Source organism: Abrus precatorius, unplaced genomic scaffold (assembly GCF_003935025.1).
Source record: "Abrus precatorius isolate BTA unplaced genomic scaffold, Abrus_2018 Scaffold10, whole genome shotgun sequence".
NCBI classification, from domain to species: domain Eukaryota; kingdom Viridiplantae; phylum Streptophyta; class Magnoliopsida; order Fabales; family Fabaceae; genus Abrus; species Abrus precatorius.
Window position 1 is genome coordinate 10510615 of NW_020874292.1, and position 27153 is coordinate 10537767.

Genomic DNA, 27153 nt, shown 5'->3' on the forward strand with positions numbered 1-27153 from the left:
ATATATATATATATATATATATATATATATATAGAGAGAGAGAGAGAGAGAGAGAGAGAGAGAGAGAGAAACGATAAAAAAAAATCACCAATAAACACAAGTTGATATTTATTAAAGATGACTTAATAATTTTAAACAATATCATTGAACTTATAGAGACTATTATGAGAAGATGATGTTTGATATTTAAATAAAAAATATTTTGTCTTCATTCATTATGAAATATTATATATGCGAACTAATTTTTAATTTTTTTATTTGAAAAAGTAGTGATAGCCTCTCTTTTTTTCTTAATTTTATTGGTTAAAATTTATAATTAAATTTGTTCAAATTTCCAAGTATAACTATGGTGATTTACATTATTAAAAAAAACTATGGTAATTTACTTATTTAATGAACAAAACTTAAATACAGTCATTCAATTGTTGGTCTCAATTAAAATTTTACTTCAATGACCAACATAATAAAAGTTAATGTCGAATGATGATCCTAAATAAATATCTAATTTAATCAAAGAAAAACATCAAAAGTATTAAGATACAACTGGTAAGTTTTACACTTAAACAATCTTTTAAATAATCTTTAAAATGTATCAAGAGTATATTACAAAATATTTTTTACTAAACTTTTAAATAACAACTTTCCATAATAATTTTCATAAATACATTAATCTACAATTATATTATTTAAACTTAGTAAATTATCTTTTGTAACTTGCCATGAATCAATGTAACCTCTGTCAACTTGTTATTTTTTTTTTTTTGGGCATCTTTATATTAACACTTTTTTTTTTCATATTAGTTCCTATGCATAATACATTCTTTTTTATTTTGATTCTTGTAGTTTAATTTTTTTACATAAGGACTAAAATGAAAAAGTGTACTATGATGACAAAATATGTTGTGTATAAAAATTTAAGTAAATAGTAAAGCAAGATCAAATATGATCAATAATGATTGATCTTTGTGTTTCCAAACAATCATGGCCGGAAGGACCTTAGTAGTAGATGAAGAAGAGAAAGAACAGTGACTTTTTTTAGAAAAAAAATAACAACCAATTAGTTTATGTAAAACTAATAGAAATGGTAAGAGTGAAACTAAAAAACAAAAGACGATGGTTAAGTCAAGTATTTTCACTTGTATCTCCATCATTCTTCGCTTAATAGAATTGCATCGTGTTTGTTTCTATCCCTCGTGCTATTTTCAAATTGATACAACATTGAGATGATGTGAAATTATATTTATTCAAGATGCAATTCTTTACCAGCTTTTAAAATTATAATTACTAATCAATTTATTCCTTATATTACAACAATTTTTTTAAAATGTGTAACATTGTACATAAGAAGTTATATATAATATTTTTTTATTAAAAATTGTAGTATTTAGTAGTATCAATGAGTTATATTAATTTATGTAATTTTCAATAAAAATTTACCATATAAAACTTCTTATATACAATATTGCTCATGTTCAAAAAAATTATATTATAAAAAGAAATAATCCAACTTTCGTAATTATCAATCAATTTGGTTTTAAAATTGATATTACCGGTGAACATAATCTCTACTATTATTAAATAATCAATTCTACCGTTAAATATGATAACTATCATTAATTTAGTTCCTAAATTTGACAGTAATTGGTTGGTTTAGTTCTTAACGGTAATGACCAAATAGAATGATATAAATTGAAGTTAGGGACCATATTAACTGATAGACCCCAAAATCAATAACTAGAATTATTATAATTGTCAAATTTAGGGATTAATTGACAAATTCATAACATTCAAGCCCAAAATGATTGGAGACTTTTTTTAAGAAAATGTTAACTAGGCTCTTAACTAGTGAATTAAAATATCTTTTTATTAAAAAAAAAAAAAAAAGGTAATAATACATATATTATTGTGATTCTTAATACATTTCAATATAATATTTAATAAAAATTGTTGCTTATGAATTCCTTAACCTGAACCTTAAAACACTGATTATCGAGACATTTCTCTTTATAATTTTAAAAACTACAATGATAATTTATAGCATCCTAAGGATTATTAATTTAATAGTTTGCTCCAATTATTTTTCACAGATGTTACATAAAATTAGATAAATCAATACTAATGCCATAATTATATGACCAAAACAAACTACACACCTACGGTCGTATACAAAATGCTTGTGACCATAAAGTTTAGTAGTCTTGGGATGCTCATTTTAAGTAGTGTCAATGCCTTAGAGATATATGCTGAAAATTGTATATATCAAAACCTTAAGCATTAAGGTAGAGGATATACAAATAAATTTATGTACCTAACACATTCTTTCACTTACTAATTTTTGTTAACTTATTATTCTTGTACCAAACATGCAGTTAAAATGTGATGATGTGTTTACCAAACCATCCTATATTATAAGTCAAGTTATTTCTAAAATAAAAATGAGTTACAAGAATCCAATTCTTAACTAGGTAAGTCTTGATTTTGTAACGGGATAAAATTATTCTAAAATAAACATGTCTGTATTAACTATCTGGTTATGTCTTATATAATGTCACTGGATAAAATTTTCTAAAATAAACTTCTGTGTAAAGTGTACAAGTACGAAAATATTCACTCAAGATTTCACTTAAAATAAGTCAATCTTTTGCTCAAATTTAAACATGGGCATTCTTTACAAGCTCAAATTTAACTTGCTTAAAATGAACAAATATGTAAAATAAAAAATAAAGATTAATTCAACAAAAAATAATTATTTATACACATTTAAGCTCATTTGGTGAATATGATAAAATGATAGGATATCCTATCATATCTTATTCTTATTCCTAGTGTTTGTTGATTAATAAGATATAATAGGTTATTCTTCAAAGTTATTCGTTCAAATTATTATCCTAAAAGAGTGATGAGTTAAAAAATATCTATATAGCATAATTTTTTTTATTACATTTTTACTTATACTTTATACTTTTTTAAATATTTTATAACAAATAATTTTATCATTTAAAAAGAATAACATAATATCATCTGTTTTACTATCTTATCATGTTCACTAAACTGATACACATGTATACAAGTAATACAACAAATGTACATGAATGATTTTATATGACATGCCTAAAAATACTTTTGTTTTCTTATTGCTCTATTGTCTGTCATCTCGGCTATGGTGAATAATCGAAGGAAATTCAAGTGGGCCCAACTAAAATCTAAACAAGCTTTTCCCATGGAGAAAAGTTATCTGATTTCTTTTGGGAGTAGCTTTAGTGTAATAATAAAGACACGAATTCCGTCATACTTTAGCCAAGCGTCTGCTGGAAAGGTTCATCCTGCGCGTTTTAATGCAATTTATTGATATAAAAACATCTATAGAAAGCAACCCACCCAGCTGAATAATGGAGCACTTGCTTTCTCACAAGACACCTTTTTTGTCGCCACACGTCACCAAAAGCACTCTAGGATTATACAGGAATCTACCACGAGGCACCTTTTGAGCTGCCTCCTCCTTGACCATAATTGTCTTGATGGGGGCCACAAGAAGGATGAAGCGTATAACTATTATTTCCTTTTTGCCAAGAGGAAACCCATCATTATCAAGAGGAAATAATGAAACCAAATCTGTGGATAAATTACCACACGTTTGAAGTTCTTTATTGTCAAATTTAATTATATAGGCTTCCTTACATACAGGCAGACTGAGCGCGACTTCCACACCAGAGAAGTCCAAACAAGAAAAGAGGCACACATAGGCCTGAAGTATAATGCACATAACGGATTCCTTAATGGTTCTTTCGGAGTTCCTAACACTATTTTCACGGTCAGCAAAATTTATATACACAATATGATAACTAAGAAATTGGTAACAGAAACTACGAAAAATTGAACTCATGAAAGGATTGAAGGGCTAGAAAATAGCAAGTGCCTGCATGTTGGGTAAAACTACTCTCAATACAAAACGTAACACAGTACTGTAACTAGTGTCAGAATCCTTCATGTTTCACCCCGTATCAGAGCAACAATAAATTTAGATAGGATTAGGGTTTTGTCGCTTACTCAGGAAGTTTCAACCGGTTGAACAACACAAGAAAACTTTGCTCAGGCACAACATAAAGGAAACCAAGATCTGCACCTTTCATGTATGGTCCCATGCCCTAAATATGACAACAGCAAACACAAAAAATGTCAACAGAAATTCTACCAAACAAAGTCTGTTGATTGAGACGAAAATTCAGGCTTGCATATTGAAGAAAATGAAACAAATCTGACTGCAAATTTACCTTGCCATTAAGTTGAAGCAATTCTCCATCAACCCATTTTGGATTTCGAAAACCAAAGTCTGCTATTCTCCCCTGGCCCTTATAACTAGCAACCTGTTCGTAAATGAGTGCAGTATTTAAGATTAGTTGCTTTCCAGAACAATCCAAAATGACCAAAATGACAACTCAAGAATAAAAATCAGGCAAAGTAGAAAAGATACAAACCAATTAAAGTATATGGGTCTCAAAATACATATAAAAGTATTAGAAATCAACCACAGAAATTGTAGCAAAACTTTTATGCATACTAAGGGTATTCTTCAGCTGACAATTGAAAACTAATTTTTCAAGGAGTAAAGATTACCAAAGTGCATATGGTCTATTCAAACAAAACCTTTACTGCCATCATTATCTTTTTGTTTTGGTATACTGTGAATGGAGAATCAGTTAAAATTGACTGCCAGTAATGTAACTTTCTTTAAAACTTATAATATGGAGAAAGAATTCAATTCTTACACTTCATGCTCATGTTTATGAATACTGAAGAAGTTAGGAGATTCGAGTAATTAACAGTAATACAATATAATAGTGGCACAAAATAGGACTTGAAAGGGCAGAAAGTTAAGTGAGACAGCAGGTATGAGGTCACAACATAAAGGAATATTAGGGAACAGGTCCAGAATGATGGTTAGAAGTGAAATTTGAAAAAGCATGAGAACGCACACTGACACACACAAACCCAATTATGCAGCATTTACCACTCCTAATTCATCAGGATACATCCCACGGTTGCTGTTGCGATTGCCTCTACCAATTTTGGCACGGAATGTCACCTACGCAAAAAAAAAAAAAATTAAAATTTTACTTTCTTTTCATGCTCAAACATAAACTTGATATAAGTTTACAATATGATTGCAAAGATTCAAGAGATTAAAGATGTATAAACCTGGCCAGCAGGAACATTAAGATCCCCAGTCAATTTCACAGCCTCTACATATTCAAAGAATTCCATGTCTGAAGTGTGGTTTTCAGTGTCCATTTCATTCCAATGTCCAAATTTTCGTCTCAGTTGCACTATTTCAATGCCATAAGGGCCAAATGCACCAACATAGAGTCCTACATTTTAACCAGAAGAGTCCGCTTTCTTAGCTAATTCTTTGCCCAAATTCCAAAGAACATCATGGACACAAAAGATAAGCAACCTTACCATCGAAAGGATCAAAATCCCCTCTTGAACAGGTAATCCGGTTAAAATATGTATCCTCAGATAATCTACTTCTTTTCTGTGCTTGACTAATAGCAAGTTTGACAATTTCACGCATGCTTTTGGAAACCTAAGTTAAGTGAATAATCAGTCAGTTCACTGAAAAGAAAAACATGAATTTCAGGTTCGAGTTAAAATAAACTGTGCAAGGGATCAGACAGACACCACAATCCCATGTTTTCAGAGTAATTTAAGATAAATTTGCACAGGAACTGTCATCAAGATTATGTTACTGTCATAATGTTATCATTTACATTAGAATATAAAGTCAACTCTCAACTACATTCATTTTGACTAGATTACGATAATCAATTACTGATTATTATGTTGATGTTAGTTTTTGTCAGCTAGGATTAATCTCTATTTGATTCTAAATCAATCAATAAATTAAAGACTACCTAACACACAATTTCTCTCAATAATTCTCTCTTTCAATAGATACCACTTCCATCATTTTGGGGTAAGGAAAATCATTTTGAATGCAAGCATTTATCAATGATAACCAAGAGAGTAAAACTAGAACATTCTGAAACAAAATTTACAGAAAAATTTATGTAAAAATTATGCATTCATTATTAATTTACACTTTATTTGGAAAACTATATCTTCCCAAATGCAGTACGATTTGTTCAGTACTACACTTCTATCTGTAAATAATAGAGCAAAAAAAAAAAAAAAAGGAAAGAAGAGTAAATCAAGCTAAATCTCTCAAAGTTCACAAAAAAAACTTAGACAAGACTCCTCTAGTTTCATTTTATATGAAGATCTACTGTGTAATTGACTTTTCAGGGGATGTGAGTGGCAAAATAATAATAAATGCACAAATTTAACCAGAGGGATTTTGGGGAAGGTTATTGATGAGATAGAGGATCCAACATCCCTCAGCTGGCTAAGACCAGGCCCAAGGCCCTACAAGTGTGTTCTAGGTTGAAGGATGGAAAGGGTGACTTAGTTAGTGATGCAAGTTGCATGTTAGTTAGAGGAGAGAGAAAATGGATGATAGATCTAATGTATTTTATATTTTTTTTGGGGGGGGGGGGGGTTACATGAGGTGAAATTGTGTATGAGTTTTCCACCTTCTAGGTTAGGCTTGAAGCTTTGGAGTTTCATTCATATCCACATTAGCTCTTCCCTTTTTTGTACCTCTTATCAGTTTTTAAATCAATAGTACAGTCTAATTTTCATACAGGAATTGTCCTATTGGTTAGTGTAAATTGTCAAAAGAATTCTAGTCAGCATGATTTTCACTTAACATTATAATCATAACAGGAATTTATTAATTCTTATCTAGTATCAGCTAACAGAACTAAAGCAATATGAATATAACAATGATTATATATTACTTATCTTAATCTCACCTTAGAAGACACTTTGTCAGAACTCCAAAATGCCTTGGCAACATCGGGAGGCATAAGCTCTGAGACTCCTTGTGCTGCTAGAGCTGCCACTTTGATATTGGGAACCTTATCTTCTCTCATATCATAATCTAGATTTCTCTTAGGAATATGAAAGAGAAAAGAATCCTTTTCCATATCCTTTATTTCAGCTGGAAGACGTATAAATTCATCCTTGACAGGAGTATCTTCATTGTTGTGTACAACTCCACCAATAAAAAGTTTCATATCCAAATCCTTTTCTTCTTCTGAGGAATCAGGATCTCCTTCTAGAGTGACCCCATCCGGTTCATCCAGATTATTAACTTCCTCATCAGAATTCTCGCTGGATTTTGTTTTATTACCATCTTCCTCCATCAATTGCTTAATAGAATCATTGTCCTCTGCCGCTTCCTCTTCAACATTAACATTCATAACTTTTACTTTCAATCCTGGAATTTTTTCTTTAAGAAAGTTTATGACACTTTTAATGCCCTCCTCAGTTGCTCCCTCAATGTTACTGCTTTTCTCATCATTTTTCTCAACCTTATCTTCCTGTTCCTGCACCTCAACTGAAGATGCACTCTCAATCTCTGGTTTGGATGGGCTTTTAGCAGGTATAGATGGAGGGTTACTCGTAGAATTTCCTTTGGCTCGTCGCAAATATACTACCTAATAATTGTTGACAAATATGACATCATAAGCATTACAGGCACACTACTGAAGCAAGATATTCACAATCAAGTAGAGATATCAACGACAGCAGACTCAGTAAAGAAATGCCACACCTGAAAATTATAAACTTAAGTGAAACCTCAAAATAATGTTCCCACTTTATAATTCATTTATGTCCAGTTTACTTATTAAACATTTGCATTAGTACCCCAAAATTAAGATTCTTCTGAAAAATATGTGGGTGTCCTTTTTTCAGATTGAAACAATTCAAAATCATCCATGAATCAACATTTGGACTAAGACTTTGTTTTCCTCAAGTGTATTTGTGGGTCACAAATGAACAAGCATCATTTTGTTAGAAAATTGGAATATTACCTGCATATGATATGTGTCGTCAGCATTTTTTACCACATAAATTTCAAATATTGGTGTTCCAGTAGATGCTGTGATCAACTGTCTGTATGAAGCAGAAATAAGCAGTGCAACCCAATAAACAGAGGGAAAAATAGAAACTGGAATAATCATACCTTGGACTGTAACTCTTGCCAACGAATCTACCCATCCCAGGACTTATATGTATGATTCTACCAAAGGGGTCATCTGAATCTTTTGAGTACCCTACCCACCAACCCACCTGCAAATAAAGGTAAAAAAAATAAAAAATTCATGGTCATTGGACAATAAGAGAATATGATTAACAAAACATGCCGAGGACACAAGTACCATAATCAATACTCACAAATCATAACCACCACTTTATTTTCCAGATGGGCTTATCTGTACCTTCCCAGATAACTCCATAAGTTTATTATCACAAACTTGTTTAATCTGTTTTGATGTTTCTTAATCTGGAGATCCTTTCCTATTATAATATATAACTTTTGTCAATCCTTTTCTTAGTTATAACTTAGAAATGTGTTGAATGATGACAGTTTCTAAATTTCTTCTAATTATATCTCTTCTTCACTCCTTCACGAAGACAAACTTCAAAACGTTCTCACATAAATCAACAAGTTAGACTGTCATTAGTGAGTGAAGAGGAAACTTTTGGAGGGTTTCCGCAGCTGCCTCCATATGACTCCCAATTTCTATTTTCCAAAACACACCTTTAATTCCTATTCTCTCCTGCACTCCAGAACTGAGTTATTGGTTGCAACTTACAAGTAGCGTTTGGGTTACTGATAAACACAGTGTGAGAAATAAATATTATTAATTGTTATTTCGTGCAGTGGATATTTTAGTTATATTCTCTAATGGATCAGGGCAAGTTTGGTGAGCCATGTTGAACTGCGTATTTTTTTGTTTTTCTCCCTTTTCTCATTGTGGGATTTTCCCAGCCAAATTTGTAAGGAGAACAGAAAAGAAAAGAAAGAAAGAAGCTAAATATTCAAATATTAAGGTAGTGTTTCGCCCAGCTTTTTTGGACTTCTCATCTCCATAAAAGCAGATGTTCCTTCAAAAGTTCTACCCTTCAAAATTTTTGGACTACTTTTAATTTTTAGAGCTTTTCTAAAATTTCTGTTTGACTCAACTTCTTGTTAAGTGGAAAATAACCCTAAAAAAATTAACCAAACGCTACCTAAATACAACGAAGCTGCATATATGATAATAAAAAACAGAAGGAACAACGGCTAGCACAAAGTAGCAACCAAGAAAGTTACCAGTCCACTTCCAGTGTATCTGCACAATCTTGAAGCATCATGGTATCGTTCATCATCTATGGCATTCTGTAACACAAAACAATCCACGACATCACCATAAACCAAACTATAAGTATAAAATTTGAAAAACCAACTAAGGAAATTTTTCGTTTTACAATTAGAAAGTCAATTCTCACACTTCTCAATAAAAAAAAACACACGTTTTCTATTAAAATTATATATTCAGATTGATTTATTTGGTATCTAAAATTATATTCAGTTGCACAATTAATTTCATAAAAATCATTTCTACTCACCTTTTACTCAAACACACACTAACTCAAGACAAAACTGGCTCTTACCTTCAACTGAGACATAATTTCAGCAACGCTATCTTTCGACGTTGCTTCCGCTATAGCTCTCTTCAACTTCGCCGCTTCTTGAAAATCTTCCTTCTCAATAGCATCTTCAAGTTGAAACTGCCCAAATCAATTTAAACACAAACCAACTCAGCATAGAGTAGCACTTTTTGAAATTTCAAAATTTGGCAAAAATGATATAAAATTGTTTATAATAGTTTTGAATAAGAAGAGAGGGTTTGATACCTTGAGAACAGAGGCGAAGCTCTCGGCTTGTTCAATTTCGGAGAAATGGCGGCACCAGCGATTCCAATCCCAGTTAAGAGAAGTGTGGTTAGAATTGGCGGTGCAGCGGGAACAGTGGTGGTTGCGATGGGTCCTTTTGGAGGAGATTGAGACATTGGGCTGCAGGGGCTGGGCCCAGCCCAAGAAGGAAGTGGGTGACTTCTTAGGGTGGAAATCGGAACATGAAGGGCTTCTGAGTTGGGGACTTGTGCTGGAGATGGAGATCGAGATGGCTTGGGATGCACCCGCCACCACCATGTTTGGTTCGGTTCGGTGTTTCTTTCTCAATGAGAGAGGGTGGACTTTCGAAGAAGATGGATACGGTACGATACGAGTTTCTGCGGCTTCTGGGTGGGGATAAGTTTTCTGTTGGCATGGACAGAAATTATTAATTTTAGACCATGTGGATTGCGGTATTCTTTTTTTAATATATATATATATACTGGTATAAGTTAAAAAAAATTTATGCTAAATTTAAATTTTTTATTTAATTTAAATTTAACAGCTAGTAAAGTAATAAATTATAATTTGTTAAATTTAAAATGTAATTTATGAAGACAAAAGTAAAATAATTAATTTTACACTTTAAAAAATTGTTACTAATTTAAAATAAAAAAATATTTTCTCAAGAAAAATTGTTAGTGGGAGTTTTGAAAAATAAAATCTCTATTATTATTATTTGAAATCTTTTTCTATAAGTTGACATTTATAATTTGTGCTAAATTGCACTTTAAGTTTTTTATTTCATTTTTTTTATTTTTTTATTTGAATTTTAACATTTTATTATTCATTTTTATTATTTTATAGTTTATGTACAAATATAGTAGTTTACTTTAATTGTGAGATTGTTGCAAACATGAGTGAAAGTGTGAGATTTTTGTATAAAAAGTCAATTTGTATGTATATTTTTTACAATATATTAGACAAGGCACTAAAATATTAGCTTTGTTAATATATTGAAGTGAATATTCCAAAAATAGTAGAGAGTATAATTTCATGTGTCTAGTATCTATTTTTGGAGTTTTTATGTACTAAAGAATTGCAATAAGTAACTATGATGATATTCAACAAATGTATCAAATACATTACGAACATCATGTCCTAACTCCTAGCATTGAGTTTTACATTATTTTTAAATAAATTACAGTTGATGCATATACATAAAGTGGCGATGAGGAGCTAAAAGCCTATGCAAGCATGTTCTTAATAGAGAGGTAAAATAAGAATAAAACAACACTAAAAGTGATGATGCTGACTTTGAAGAAGATTATGGAAGTAATGAGGAGATGAAGCCTATGCAAGCATAGTTCCTAAAAGAGTAGTAGAATAAGAATAGAACAACACCGAAAGTGATGATGCTGATTTTGAAGAAGATTATGGAAGCGTTGATGATAGTGATGATGAGGATGTAGATGATAAGGACTCTCATTTATCAATCTCAATGATTGGCCAACATTTGTTTGAGGAGCCATTATTCATGCATGCTTTAGATCTTACTACTGCGCAGGCACCTGAATTTTTAGAGTATACTAACTTAGGTATGTGATGTTTGAAATATTATAATTGTACTCATAAATTTGTGTTTAGTTTTTCAATTAATTTTTATTATTTTTGTATTTGATAGGTCATTATGAGGTACATGAAGAATTATATGTTGGAATGCAATTTAATGATAGAGAAACTATTATACAAATAATTAATCAATACAATATATCAAAAGGAGTGGACAATAAAGTGTTTGAGTCTAAACAAAATACATTTTATTGTAGATGTGTTAGCTATGACTTAGATTGCGACTCAGATTGCAGATGAATTGTTCAAGCTAGTTTGAGAAAGAACAAATATTTTAGGAAAATTAGAAAGTATAACGGGCTACAAGTTGTACTCAAGATATGATTTTGTAGGATCATAGAGAGTTGGATGTAGACACAATTGTAAAATGTATTAAACCAATGGTAGAATATGTCCCTTCTTTTAAGATAAAACTTGTGATTAGTGAAGTTTAGACTTGATATGGATACATGACAACATATTAGAAAACATGGATGACAAAGCAAAAGACAATTGAAAAGGTATTTGGTTAGTGGGAAGCTTTGCATGAAGCCCTACCACAATGGTCTGTAGTAATGTGTGACGTTATTTGCAGATCAATTGTTCAGTTGAATGTTGTTAAAGTTTATTGCAATAATGAGTTGATTCCTAATGTTCAAATATTACGTCATGTTTTTTAGAGTTTTGGTTCTTGTATTAGAGCATTCAGACACTTGCAAACCATTTGTGCAAGTTTATGGGAAACATTTATATAGGAAATACAAGGGAGCTTTATTGATAACAGTTGCACATGACGACAATCAAAATATATTACTAATTAGTTTTGCTATTATTGAGGGAGAAAATGCAGATGGTTGACATCTTTTCCTTAATAATTTACGCAAACACATTGTGATGAATGATGGCGTTGATATTATTTTGAATTGACACGAATCATTTATGTAGCAATAAGACAAAGCGATGGACAGTGGAAACCTTCAAAGGCATTTTACATATATTGTATTAGATATATTGCTGCCAATTTCTTACGAAGATTCAAGACACCTTATTTGCATAAACTTGTCATCCACATAAGTAATTGACATTTTTTCTCCTTTAAATTTAATGAATATGTATACATTTTATAGGTTGTGGTCATGATTATATGAAAGAGTTTGTGCTGTGCAAATTATTCAAGAACATAACATGAATTTAATATTCATTATGAGCAAATGCAATAACATGAAGAGACATATACAATTTGACTTAATGAAATTCCACAAGAAAAATGGATTCTTGCATATAGGTGGGCATTAATGGGGTCACATAACCTTGAATCTTATTGAGTGCATTAATTTAGTGTTAAAGGATGCTCACAATCTTTCAATAACGACACTAGTTAAAGCAACTTATTTTCAATTGACTGAGTTATTTACACATAAAGATAGTAAGGCATATGCACATAAAAATGTTGGCCATATTTCTTTGAAGTTGTAACAACTCAACTTCAATCAAATAAGCAGGCCTTCAAAAACCTTTGTGTCAGCATATTTGATAGATAGAACAAGACTTTTCTTGTTCAAGATGTATCCAACAATTAAGAATATAGAGTTTATCTAAGGCAAAGGTATTATGATTGTGGTGACATGCAAACCTATAGATATTCATGTCATCATGTCATTGTTGCTTGCTCTAGTCAAAACATTGATTGGCGTGGTTATGTTAATAATGTTTACAAGATCAATGAGTTGTGCAAAGTATACAAGGAGTTTGGCATCATTAATGAGAAAATCATATGCGTGGAGTAACTTACGAGATGTCACACTTTCACCACTGCAATCAATAGATCTCCTTCGACGTGATTCTTTACTTCTTAAACCACGACGATTATCTTTTCTATTCACAGACATTTGTGAAATTTATTGTTGAGATTCTTCATTCTATTGAAATAGCTCCCATTGGTTTATGTGAGGTGACCGATAAAACTCCTCATTCGGTTGAACTAAGGGTGATAGAATCCCCTATTAATGCTAGGGTAATGATGGGGACATAAGATCTTGCTCCATCGGAAATTGATGTTGTTTGGGTGGTGGTTGCTCCATTTGTAGGGGACAATCATAGCCAATTCATTGCATACAATATGTACCAACTTCAATACTCATTCGAAGGGTAATACTGGTCAATTGATATTCCTTATAATGTATGCTGATTTTGTCATTCCCACATTGTCACCCAATCATTATGTATCAGTCTCTAGTTCTTTGATTCTCTTAATTCACATAAATATTTGTTGTAGACTTCCTGAAGACTTATAGTGTGTGAGGAATAGGATGAGCAAATTCATAATGGCATATTACACGGTGTCGCAACCGGGCGATCGCAACGGTACGACGGATGACAAACTTGTTCCAAAATATGAGAGGAGTCGCCACCAAAGTTTATTTTTAAGAAAAACCTTGGAAAAACTTAAATATAATACGATCTTTGAAACCAAAAAATGAGTTCGGGAGTCATTTACGTGTAGGGAAAGTATTAGCACCCTACAACGTCTGTTTAAAAAACAGTTACCTAAAATTAATTGTACAAAATTATTCTAATTTTAAAAAATATTTATTTAACCCCTAAACATTAATTATTTTATTTTAGAAGAAGAAATATTATTTATTGAAATATTATTCGGGTTATTTTAAAAATTATTTTGACTTGACGGGTACGGTTCCCGCTCCTACGTATCCCCGGATGCAATGGGGAACTCAAAGCCACGTAGTTCTATCTAAATATTATGAAATTAGTTGATTATAATTAAGTTTAGTAAAAGAAAAATTTATTTTAGAATTAAAATTATTTTTCGTAAAAATTATAATGTTTAGGATACAAGATAATGCAGTTATACATGTACCCTACGAGAAAACAATACAGAAAGTGAAGGAAGATCACACAACTATACTGCAAATCATTAAGAAATATTTTATTCGTAAATGGAGTATTTGAATTTTAATTTTGATTATGATTAATATTGAAAGAAATTTAAGATAGCGTAAGCTATACATAAACTTCTTATAATTTATTAGACTATCGAAGGCAATTTAAATTACACATCGATATTATAAAATTTATAAAATGAATAAATTATAGTAATTTAATTTATCAAAATTTGAAACATGACTTAAGAAAATAAAAAAAATAATTTTATTTGAATTGATTAAAGAAGATACTCATTTAATAAAAAACATTAAAAATTTTATTTGATAGATTTATATTATATAAAACCTAAGGTAACGTTGGTACACATAAATTTTGACAATTTATAACGCATAAAGGTAGAGTCGCTACACATTAGCATTATAAATTATTTCTTAATAAAATAATTTAGATTTAAATTAGTTGATTGATTTGTAAATTAGTATTTAGAAGAGAAATACATCTTGCATTATTATTAAAGTGATTAACTAATTAATTAATGATAATATGTGATAAGTTAATATTGCATAAAGTCTTGGTAACGTAGGTACACATAGACTTTATCAATTTATAATACATGACGATAGAGAAGCTATACGTTAGTATTATAAATTGATACAATTATATTATTATTTATTAATTAATTATAAAAAAATAAGTAATTTAGTATTCACAATATAAAATAAAATAATCATAAATATAAAATTAAATCGCATTAATATGATACAAATATACAATAAATAAAATAAAAGATAACGATCCTAAAAAAGAAGATATAAATAATGAAATATAAAAAAGGAAATAATTTAAAAAAAATCAACTCAGATATGATATTGTAAAGTAAACGGTATCAAGAGATTTTAAATAAATAAAATAAAATAAAATAATTTAAACAAAGTTAACATAAAAAAAATAAAATAAATAATAAAAACTCATTCATTAAATAAATTAATAATTATCATAATAACAAATAATAATGATGATGAATAAATAAATAAAACTAAAACAATAAATTATATGTTGAACTAAATAATGATAAAAATAAAATAAATAAAAAAATTCGGACAAAAAAATAATAAAAAAAGGATAAAATGGTCTCAAATTTTAAATTTTCAGATTTGAGAGGGAAGGACTTTAGGGTTAGGGGTGTGCTTTTCTCCAAGAAAAACAAAAAAAAGGTTATGAAAGGGTGGAGGTGAGGTTAATGGAGGCCATGGTTTTGAGTGGTGAAGGTTATTGAGAGCAAAAGGAAGAGGAATGAGACAAGGTAGGGAAAGAGTTTTTTTATGGTGAGTTTTGTGTTTGTGGATGATGATAGATGGAGGAATGGGTGGAGAGGTGGTGAGACATGGATATTTGAAATGGTGGTTTAAAATATTTTTTTATCATTTGAGATTGATTTGATATAGGAAATGTTTATTCAAAATATAAATATGTATGAAGAAGAAAAATGTGTAAAATGTATGATGAAGCTTACTTGATGTTCTTGAAAATTTTTGCTTGCCTCTTGTTCTTCCTCCTTTCCACTAACCTTTCTTTCTCTCTATTTTCTCTTTTTCTCTCCCCGTTTTAGAATGCCTCCTCTCAAAAAGTTTTTAGCCTCCTCTCATGTCTCCCGCTGCTCCATGGTCCTTTTTTCCTTTTATTGTTAGGGTTTTCACCAAAAGACCCAAAATTCTGAATTTTTCCTTTTTTATGTATAAAGTAATATTGGTTCAAGAATTTAATTATTTGTCATATTCTATTTTCCTTTTAAAAATTAATTCTGAAATTTTCCTATTTTATTAAGACAAATTTTTGTTTTTTTTTGTTTTTTTTTTAAACCTTTTGATTCCATTCTTCTTTTGTAATATTAAAATTCAGATTTTTTATTTTTTTATTTTTTCATTTTTATTTTAAAAAAAAATTTAAATCAAAATTTTAGTGTTCACACACGGTCAGCTATATGCCACTTTACAACCTCAAAGCATATCAATGAGCTCACAGTTGGTCACAATACACATTCTCCTCTCACATCATCTAGAACAACAACTCAATAGTTTCATTCTCATATGGTCGCCACAAAAACTGCATGATCACAAAAACCATAGATATAAATAATATTAAAGAGGTACAAAAATAGTTAAAAAAATGTTAAGATATATTAACAAGATACCTCATAAAGTCTTATTTGATCTAGTGCTAGTCTAACATTTTCAAGATCTTTCTATATAAAATGTTGGTTAGATATCAAAGGTGTCTCTATCTGAATGCAAGTAAAAATATTATTGGTTCACTAGGTATTGGAGACAACCATAGAAGCTGGTGTCATGCCCATACCTATAACAGTATTAGGTATCCACAAATTCCTTTAGTATCATGTCATAAACCACAATCTAAACCTTTATATAGAAAGGCAAGGGATGTTGAACCTCAATTGTATATTTCAATTCATGGACAATTACCAACATTTGCATGAATTTTATATATACTACTAATTTAGTTTTATTTGACATTAGAACATGCCTCCACAAAAAAAATACATATCCATGAGTATGTTGTAGTATCCTTAATGTCCAAATTAGCAAGAAGCCAACCAAAGTGTTGTGTGATCCACTTTAATCTTATTTTGGAATCTTCAATATGGTTTAATCCATGCCAACTGCCTAGTAACTATTCACATATATCCTGCAATGCTAAAGTATTCAGATTAGTAGAAGCAATCATTGATAGACTATTGATTCGTAGTCTAAGCATCTTCTAATATTATTCTGCATTCTCTTCAACGAAGATGGAATGTATTTGTTTATGGTCTCTAACATTCAACAAGTGCACTTATAAAACCACCATTTATATGCATTTAACATATTTGTGCAAAACGATTAAGTTCAACATTTTGTAAAAGATCATTTATTTCAGAATTAGGTGACATTATCAATAAATGATGAGATCATAGTATTCTCATAACCTGTAGTGTTAGAGTATTTAAATTAGTAGAAGCAATCATTGGTAGATCATTGATTTGTTGTCTAACTAACATAGCAACATCTTCTAATGTTATTGTGCATTCTCTACAAGGAAGATAAAATGTATGTGTTTTCGGTCTCTAATGTTTAAGAAGTGCACTTACAAGGCCACCGTTTATATGCATTTAACATATTTATGCAATATGATCAAGTTTATTTTGTAAAATATCATTTATTTCAAGTTTAGGTAGCATTATCAATAAATGATGAGAACATAGTACTCTCATTACTTGAAATTATAAAAAAAAAAAATCATTCTATGAAATAAACATATATCAAAATAAAAAGAATTATTCAAGTATACAAAAAATGATATATTTCCACTTAATTATACCCACACAAATTTAATAAATTATTTATTCATTACTTTTTATTAATCAAAATTAATAGAAAATATTAATTTTAATTATTATTGATAAATTTTACATTAAATAATTTTACAAAATTTATTTTTAATAAAAGTAATTAACAAAATAAAAATTGCTATACTTATCATTTATTACGTTAACTTTGTCAAAAAAAAAATTATTTTTATATTATACATTTTCTAATATTAAAATTCCAATATTTAATAAAACTATTATATCTTTTTTTTCATTATATTAATGTTTAATAAAAGTATTTAACAAAGTAAAAAAAAATGTGCTATACTTGTTATTTATTACATTAACTTTGTCCAATATTGTTATTTTTATGTTATACACTTCCTAATATTAAAATTTCAGTATTTAATAAAATTATTATCTTTTTATAATTATATTAATTATTGATAAAAGTAATTAACAAAAAAATAAAAACATGTGCTATAGTTATTATTTATTATGTTAACTTTGTCTAAAATTATTAGCTTTATATTATACATTTGCTAATATTAAAATTTCAGTATTTAATAAAATTATTGTATATTTTTTCATCATATTTATTTTTAATAAAAGTAACTAAAAAATAAAAAAATGTTATACTTATTATTTATTATGTTAATTTTGTTCAAAATTATTATTTGTATATTATACATTTCCTAATATTAAAATTTCAGTATTTAATAAAATTATTATATCTTTTTTAATTTCTTATAACATTAAAAATATTAAACTACAATATTAACTTTTTACTATTTAAAAAAATTATTATGTTTGTGTTATGCATTTTTTAATATTAAATTATTAAATAATTAAAATTTACCATCAATAAAATTAAGTTAAAAATATGCTTGTGCGATTCTATAATTGCATGACAAACCATGTTCATAGGATTTTTAAATTTTTTTTTTATAAAATTTGTCTATCTAAAAATATTTATAATTTTTTTTCTTCACTTGCTTTCTGGCCTCCTTCCCAAGCATTCTTCCTTTTTTTTTCCCCCTTAATTCCCCTCTTATCTACATATGAAAGTGTTGTTTCAAGCCTTATTTATAGTCTAAAAAATCGCCATTAGTGAGTTTTCATGGAGGCTTCGAAACACTCTCCTCCCTGCTCATTAGTGAAGCTGAAATTTCTGTGCCAGTAAAAATTGTCACAGATGAATTTTTAGGAGTATGCAACTGTTCTAAACACTGTTTATGACAGCTTCACCTCAGATCAGGCAAAAATCACCATTGACAATTTTTTAGAGGCTATATCTCTGAAATTTTGCAAAAAATCCATTTTACTGTAATTATAAAACTTAGATTCTCTATTTAAATAACTTATCCGCAATTTTTTTCTATAGAAACAAATTATGGTGTGGTTATTTATAAAAAAAATCTAAATTTTATTTTTTAAAATAAACCTTTTGAATTACTATGCTTTTAAGATTATAAATTTATATATTCTTTTTATTTAATGTATACTTTATAAAATAGTAGGAGAATCATTAGGAAGATATAAAAAAACTCATATATGAAATGATTGTTGTCCTTCCTAAAATTGAAAGTAATTTGACTTGTTCATTTGCTGATTTTATTTGGATTGATTAAGAATTAAATCTTATATTTATTACTTAAATATTCAAATAAATTTTTCTGAATACTTTATTGTTTTATTATTACCGATATCCAACAGTATTATTTCTTAAAATTGTAAATTAATTTGATTTTATTTTATTTAATTAATAATTAAATATTACATTTATCACTTATAAAAAAGTAAATTTTTATTTTTTTAAGGAATACCATATCAAGACGCCATCCTTTCCAAAAAGTATAAATATTTTAGTTTAATTTTCTTTGGTCATTCATTTGATTTAATTTAGTCCGTAATTAAAAGCTATTCTTGCCTTTGATTTAAAGGAGTTGTATGAAATTATTTTGTATCTAAATTCACTGGTATATAAACAGTACATTGGACCATTCAACTAATCGAAGCCAAGCTTAATATATGGTAATTTCTAATTAAATTATAATTTACGTGTTTAAAATCGGATCAATTATTAAACTGATAAAGACTTTGATTCATTGGTGCAATCAATTGAATCGGGATCAAACTACTATTAATTAAATATCTATTTTTAATTTATATATTTAGTGATAAATTAATACAGAAATATATAAAAAAGAGAGAAATTAAGTATAAGGTAAAAAAATTATGATAAATAATAAATAATAAATAATAATAATAATTTATAAACAGATTTTGTAATAAGAGTTTTTATCTATTTTAAAAAATATTTTAAAGTTTAAAAACCCAAAATATGATGTCTTCTAAAAAGGTGATTGAAGCCATTTTTCTGGGTTGATTTTGAATATTTTCAGCACTTTTCACCAAACTGTGACTGTTTTGATTGATTTTGACCAATTTTCTAAATTGTGCAAACTGAAAATCTAACCTAACCTAATTCACCCTAAAACGTTGATTGAATAGTTGAAAATAGTAAAAATGGTTACATTATGATAGAAAAATTATATAAAAACTACTCACGACAGCTGCTTGGAAAAAAGTATCGTATTAAATAGAACCTATTACGTGACCATATTAAAATAAAGACTCACCTTCATATTAAAATAAAGACTCACCTTGATTAACTTCAAGTCCCATTAAGGTTAACAAAATAATTTTGTTAACGTGACCATATCATTTCCTTAATAACATGAGACGATCCAAATCTCCGTATATAAACCCTGAAAGGTATCAACAGAGAATTTTTGGTGAGGAGTCTATCCATACATGCGTGTTGAATCCACTCGACTTGGCAGTTGTTTGCCTAATCCTAATCTCACTGAACTTTCTAGGTGGCGCTAAATTGTTAACCGTGTCCTTACCGGTCATTATCTGAAAATGTTTGTCCAGACACTGGGCAGTGTTTTTCCACCACGTAATTGAATGGGCAAAAACCGAAGTTCCAGCAGGAGAGTTTATATCAAACGAGTGGAATATTTTATGTATTGAAAACTATTCATGACCACAATAATTCCAAAAGAAGTTGCAGACCTCGAGATGACACAGGCTACGAAAGAGCCAGCTCAAATGTTTAGCAGTAAAAGAAAATACAGGAGTCACTATCACAAACATACGAACATTACATCCAGACAAGAACCTGATCGTGTTTTCTTGCAAGTCAAATAGCGCCAAGGTCGACGCAATACTACCAAGTAGGCAAGTATATTTGACGATACTTGTCATTGGAAAACGTTAAGGATGTCAGTTTTTATTTAAACAAGGATCAACGGCGGCTCTGAAGCTAAAATTTCCTTCATGTAGTAGGGCCAAAGTGCTTTTGGGAGAGTGGAAGAAGAGCTATATCTCTGATGTGCAAAACATGTACCACGTTCACATTCACTACAACAGCAAGTCTTCAACATGCATAAACATAAAACAAAATATAAAACGTCTAAAATAAATGTGTATTTCATTTCCATATCAAGCCCCTCTTCCCAAAAATACAGATTCTTACCCCAACAAGTAGAAGAAAATGTAGGAAAAAATATTCAATATACAATTCTTAGAATTGTCAACTCCGATGACAGTTTATTAAATCGCCAGACAATTGCACATCTGTAGTTCTGACCTATGTTAGCTAAGGAATATTTTCAACCTTCGAGTCTTATTTGTACAAGATCCCTCAGTAAAAGAAAGTTATCCATTTCCTTATGAATCAGTCCAGAAAATTTCTTGTTAGAATGTACACCGTTTTTAAAGCTTCAGTCGATGGTTGGATACCGATATGTACCCTTCAACTTGTCACGAATGGGTTAGAAATATAACAGAAGTTGAGAAGCAATATGAAAGCAAGTCTAATTTTGTGCAGAGGAAAAACTAACAGGCAAGCGTTCAACAGAAATGGCCTGGTCTCCAGTTGGCATGTTTCGAGTGACAACAGGTCTAACACCATCTTCAGCATTTTCCAAAGCACTGTCTATCTCACCAACTGGCACAGCAATTTCAGTACACACTGGGCGGAGAAGCCCCTGTAGTCTCAACAGGTAACTCTGACTAGAAGGTTGGCCTGTCACATATCTGGTTGCTGTCACAACACTGGCGGAAGATTGTTCAGACTCGGAACGGATATTGGACAGAGCACTGAGATCAAGATTAGGAAATACTGAACAACGGCATCGAGGACATTTCACATTAAGCCGAAGCCACTCATCGATGCATTCAACATGAAAATTATGAGCACATGGCAGGCCGCGGACCTGCACCACATTAAGTTAGAAACTAAATTTCAACTGCTCTTTACAGTATACATTGCGTCTCAATATTATTAAAAGTATAGGGCTCCCATAATTTGCTAAAGATAGACAGAACTTAAAGACGGAAATCATCAGAAATGATTTAAACTTAAAAGTAATATATATGATGGAATATGGAACACAATGCACACTAATATTTTTTGTTAAGGCCTTGTATGTAGGTAGTCAGATGGAACAATAAGTATACCTGATTCCCTACACGGAACTCTTCTAAGCAGATCAGACATTCACTGCAATTAGTAGGAACAGCATTTAACCTGAACTCCGGGAGTTCCTGAATTAAAGCTTCAACCGCTTCTCTCTGCATACAACCCACACAAGAAACCTAAGTAAGAGCAGTGAAAGGATATTCAAATAAGAGATCTCATATAAGCATATTGCACAAATAATCCTAACCTACATTTTGTTAAAATACACGAGACAATGGTATGATTAATTCATCAGAGAAACCAACCAACAGATTTCATTGACTATTGAATGCCCCAATAAGGTTCGTTCTGCTTGGCACATAAAGACATAAATTGCTGCTTTATATGAGTTCCAATATGTGATCAAGACATGTAGAAATATAAACCAAAATAACCTGAGCTGGAGTTAGGTAAAGTCCAGGATGATATGTAGTATCTTGGCCTATGCTCCTTGTTTCTTGACCTGCAGCCTCAAATGCCCAATCAGGCACTCGGATCATTTCAACTAGAACCTAACAATAAAAAACATCAATTGTTATTGATACCATTCAATTCAATAGTACTAAATTTTGGAGAATCAAAAGGGAATGTATATTTAGAGGGGGTTTGGTTTGTTTTTAGTTTTCGTTTGCTGTTTTCACCATTTCCTTCACAAAATTTTGAATACAGGAAATAAAATCAAAGCAAGGTAACATTGTTGTAATTATGATAAAAACATATCAGGTTATCAATTACAAATAAAAACGTGAAAACAAACCAAACACAAGCTTAGATTGCTAAGAATCCCCATGAACCCTGTATATGCAACATCTTTAAAATTGAAATGATGAAAAACCATTAGAAAATTGGTATTCCATAAAACTTCAAGAAAGAACATGAAAAAGCAGACCACACTTTCTTCATAGCTTGAAGGTAATCCCTCAGAAGTTGTATAGGATATTAAGTTTGCATGAGATAATGGGATTCATTATAAAAGTAGATACACCTTGTTAGTTTACAATCTTGTTACCACATAAGGTGCTTTACTCAGTAATAGATGAGCGCATTAGACAAGATATACGCATAGCTCAGAACAGCCAATAAAAAATCTGACAATAAAAGAAAGCAGAATTCACTTGGAATCTAGAAGCATTAAACTGCAATAAATTCAAGTATATGATGTAGAAAGTTTGCATAAAACAGAAGAATCTAAAATGTTAGTCAGCAGTCTCCAAAGGGACAGCAAACAGCTCAGATTCATCATCGTTAGATAAGTTCATCAGAACAAAATCACTACATGGTTTCAAAATCATAAAAGAAAAAACACTAAATGGGATTAAAGCATCATCGACTCATTATAGCTCCAATAACATGCCAGATTACCAGATATTTTGAACATTAACAGATACTACACAACACAACTGCAGATTCAAGAAATACAAAATAAAAGAATCTTTTATAGTCCTTTCCTTTTCAGAAGGAGAAAAGAGGAAGGAAATTTCTTTTGGTGCCATTCAGCATATAACTTAAAAATAACCCTGTATGATACTAAACATAGCAGTATCATGTCATCAAAAGGTGAAGTTTCCATGAGTTATTAACCAACACTCTTACATATGAAACATAATAAAAATAGAACTTACCCCATATGCAGATACAGGGATACCCTCTCGAGCACCTAACGAGTGTGCTTGTCTTCGTTTCAACCACTGCAAATAAATAAGCAAAACAAAATGAAAACTAAACTGAAATAGAGACAAGAAACAGTGAAGGAGAAGACAATATTCTTCCACAGCATGTGCAACTGATAGGTCATTCTATAAACAAGAACAGCACAACATGCACAAAAGAAAGAAAGCATGTTAGGTTATGCATCTAAAACTGTGATACGTGCATTTGAATAGACGCTGCTCTATGTAGAGCAGCTGTAAAGAAATATGAGTTTAATAGCATCTAAATGCAGAACCAGAGATGTACAGAGTTTATTTTATCATGGCAAGTGGAAACATGTCATTGAAATTTCTCATGTGCAGCAACATAGACCACTAACCTTCCCTATTGACATGCAAGCAATACAAAGCAGTCCACAGTAGCTAAAAAGTAACCAGATGAGGAAGCCCCATTTCTGACCCTCTCCTGGCAACTGCACATAATTATTTGGATTAAGTATCATAAACTTGATTACAAAAGTACCATTGAGGATTAAAAATAATAAAACATACACAGATTTTAGCATTGCTGAACCACAAGGAACCAATTATTGTCCAAGCCCAAAGAAATGGATAGAGAAGCAATGCAAGGATTGAAAGCACAACCACTCTTCCACAGAAACGAGCATATCTCTGCTGCCACCCAAAATCTCTAGAAACAAAGCAAAAGAGTGGAAAATAGAAATAAATATAAATATAATCTATAATTGGATTTGAAAAATAACTAGAAGTCCAGAACCATTTCTTGACGTTTATTTAATGAAATCAAAGAAGTCAGCCGTGACATGAATGATCTCCACTTGAGTGCTTGACACTTGGAAGTCAAGTAAATATAAGAGAAATTAACTCTGGAAACTTCATATTCCAGAGTTATACGTATGAACAATAAATTTTAATAAAACCATAGGAGTCTATATTTTCAAGAAATTGTCCTGTCCAATTCCACTACAATTTTAACCTAAGCCATACCGTCCAGGAAGTGCTGCAAAATTTAATTCAAGCAAAGTGAATAACTATACTGCCTCACAAACCTATGACTTGAAAAAAGCATATGATCAAATACTAAGAAAAATGTTATGAAAGACTTTAAAAAAGAAAAGGATCCATGTAACATATATTCGGGCTATATAAGACATATATGAGGAGATAACATGTGTAAGAACTTCTGGAAATATATCTAAGAACTTCTCAATATTGATAAATTTACATCAAGGCCCCTTTGAGCCCTTATTTATTTAATCTAGTTTTATGTGCTTATAAGTAATATACAAAAAATTATCCTTAAGTGTAAGCTATTAGCAGATGACATAATGTTGGTTAAGGATTCAAAAGAAGAGGTTAATATTAAACTTAAGTTATGGAAGAAGATTTTAAAATCTAAAGGTTGTTGCTTAAGTAGATGTAAGAGAGTATATGCATCATAAGTTTAGCAAAAAACAAAATGAGAATTATGCATTAGAAGTTCAAATTAAAGATAATATTATATCATAAGTTTTCAAGTTCAAGTACTTGAGATCGATTTTATAGAATGATGAAAAATTAATGAAGATGTTACTCATAGAATCCAAATTGGGTGGTCAAAGTGAAGAAAGACATCAAGAGTTATTTGTGACCATAAAGTACCTATCAGGCTGAAAGAAAAATTTTATTATAGTGTAATATGATTAGTTATCTTATACAGTAGCAAATGTTAGGCTTTAAAGGAACAATACGGGAAGAAAATAGAAGTGGCGGAAATGAAAATGTTAAGGTAGTTGAATGGTCGCACAAGAAATAATAAGATAAAATGATAGTACATGTGAGAATATTGAAGTAGTACTTATAGTGGAAAATTATTGAAAATTGTCGAAGGTGATTGGGTCACGTGTAAAGAAGACCTTTGAAAGTATCAAAGTGGATTGCATGACTTTTAGTTTGATAAAAACGAGTCGAGAGAGACTCAAAAGAACCTTTGATTAAGTTATTAAAAGAGACCTTTTAATTAATCAGATTTATGAAAATTTAGTTTTTTATTGAGTTTAACGATATTATTGTGTGATCCATGTAGCTAACCTCACTCACTAGAATAAAACTTGGTTATTGTTGTTAATTAATGTTACCCATACTACACACAACTGCATCAGTTTCATGTAGATTGATGCCAAGATTATGGTATGTACAAGAACCGTAGCTACAACATGCAGGTTTTTGCTTATTCAGTTTCGACTATTGACTAACTTTCAACCACATAGATTAGAAAGAAACACATGAAAATGCTGCAACATGATGACTAGTCTTTCATCAACTCATCATCATGCTCTAATTTAACCGGGGCTTACAATATTAATGCATGCATCTATTCATTCAATTTGGAATAAGAAATCCACCAAAACAAGTAGCTCAAAAGTTAAAAGAAAAGGTCTTACAAACCCATTCCCGAAGCAAGCCCATTATCAACAAACATCAAAAGCCGAAAAGTGAAAACAGTAGTGTAGTCAACCTGAGTCATTCAAAAAATAATAATTTATGAGTCAATTTTATCATATCAAGAAAAGAGAAATAGCAATCTAAAAAATAAAAATAAACAGCGTTAATATAAAAACCCACCACAATCCAAATGTGCAAAGGGTGTGTACAAGAATGGTACCGCTTCCAATTAATCACCACAATGGCTCTATAGGTCATATGGTCATAGAAAACGCACTCGCGATTCATGTTTTGACTTCATTGCTATAATGAATTACAGAAATTTATTTATTTGTTCTTTTTTTTTTCGCATGGATATTAAGAACGTAGAAAAATCAATGAACCAAAGGAACACTACGAGAATCCAATATTAGAATTAGAAGGTGAATTGTGAAAGGATACACGCTGGTAGCGAGCATAGACAAGAAAAAGCCATCGAACCTGCAAGCAGAGTATTTTGCATGTCAAATTGAGAATAAAAATCATGTTCCTAAAGCAATGAAGAAAGATTGAAACTAACCACTTGAAATTGACGCCTCTGTCAGACATAGTGGAGCGGAAACCCTAGAACGCAACGGTGTCGTATCCAGAGATTGATGTCATGTAACAGTGGAAAATGCATGAATGTGGGGATTGTGACACAGTGGAATTGTAGTAAGATGTTTCATGGAATGAGTTGAAGTTATATATGAACATCTAAGAAGAAGAAGAAGAATAGAGAGAGAAGAGGCCAGCGAAGCCAGTGAGGGTCCTTAACCGAACTGTGCTCACTGTCGGGTTGACAGTTACTCTAATTTTTTCTTGACACTTCAATAATTTTATAA

At 30.3% G+C, this 27153-nt stretch overlaps 2 protein-coding genes across 5 annotated transcripts; both read right to left on the reverse strand.

Moving 5' to 3' along the window:
- Positions 1-3645: 3645 nt before the first annotated feature.
- On the reverse strand, positions 3646-10253 carry LOC113863725 (protein EXECUTER 2, chloroplastic). The gene is made up of 12 exons (XM_027497405.1): positions 9808-10253; positions 9565-9681; positions 9224-9289; positions 8090-8196; positions 7938-8019; positions 6873-7559; positions 5458-5584; positions 5197-5366; positions 5009-5083; positions 4272-4364; positions 4025-4145; positions 3646-3976 (listed from the first exon to the last, which is right to left on the reverse strand). Exons 1-11 carry the CDS (start codon positions 10102-10104, stop codon positions 4044-4046), a joined length of 1923 nt encoding a protein of 640 aa, XP_027353206.1. The 5' UTR covers positions 10105-10253; the 3' UTR covers positions 3646-3976; positions 4025-4043.
- A 10421-nt stretch (positions 10254-20674) lies between these two features.
- On the reverse strand, positions 20675-27121 carry LOC113874449 (E3 ubiquitin-protein ligase SIS3-like). 4 transcript variants are annotated; one of them, XM_027512678.1, is made up of 10 exons: positions 26850-27121; positions 26732-26770; positions 26471-26537; positions 26290-26363; positions 24398-24536; positions 24226-24318; positions 23819-23884; positions 22592-22708; positions 22196-22309; positions 20675-21951 (listed from the first exon to the last, which is right to left on the reverse strand). In XM_027512678.1, exons 1-10 carry the CDS (start codon positions 26876-26878, stop codon positions 21550-21552), a joined length of 1140 nt encoding a protein of 379 aa, XP_027368479.1. In that variant the 5' UTR covers positions 26879-27121; the 3' UTR covers positions 20675-21549. The 4 variants fall into 4 exon arrangements, with proteins under 4 accessions (XP_027368479.1, XP_027368474.1, XP_027368491.1 ...); XM_027512673.1 differs by having other exon boundaries at positions 21187-21951; positions 22196-22333; positions 26850-27051; XM_027512690.1 differs by having other exon boundaries at positions 21187-21951; positions 22196-22333; positions 26471-26593; positions 26850-27051.
- Positions 27122-27153: the final 32 nt, after the last annotated feature.

What these genes read in the sequence shown, in the direction of transcription:
- LOC113874449 (XM_027512673.1), bottom strand. Translation starts at nt 26,878, where the DNA reads ATGTCTGACAGAGGCGTCAATTTCAAGTG. An exon ending in CTTGCATGTCAATAGGGAAG is followed by an intron (nt 23,885 to 24,225) that starts GTTAGTGGTCTA and finishes ATTTATTTGCAG; the next exon opens with TGGTTGAAACGAAGACAAGC. An exon ending in TTTACCTAACTCCAGCTCAG is followed by an intron (nt 22,334 to 22,591) that starts GTTATTTTGGTT and finishes GCTCTTACTTAG; the next exon opens with GTTTCTTGTGTGGGTTGTAT.
- LOC113863725 (XM_027497405.1), bottom strand. Translation starts at nt 10,104, where the DNA reads ATGGTGGTGGCGGGTGCATCCCAAGCCATCTCGATCTCCATCTCCAGC. An exon ending in TTAATGTTCCTGCTGGCCAG is followed by an intron (nt 5,084 to 5,196) that starts GTTTATACATCT and finishes TTTTTTGCGTAG; the next exon opens with GTGACATTCCGTGCCAAAAT. An exon ending in ATCCTGATGAATTAGGAGTG is followed by an intron (nt 4,365 to 5,008) that starts GTAAATGCTGCA and finishes ATTTACGAACAG; the next exon opens with GTTGCTAGTTATAAGGGCCA.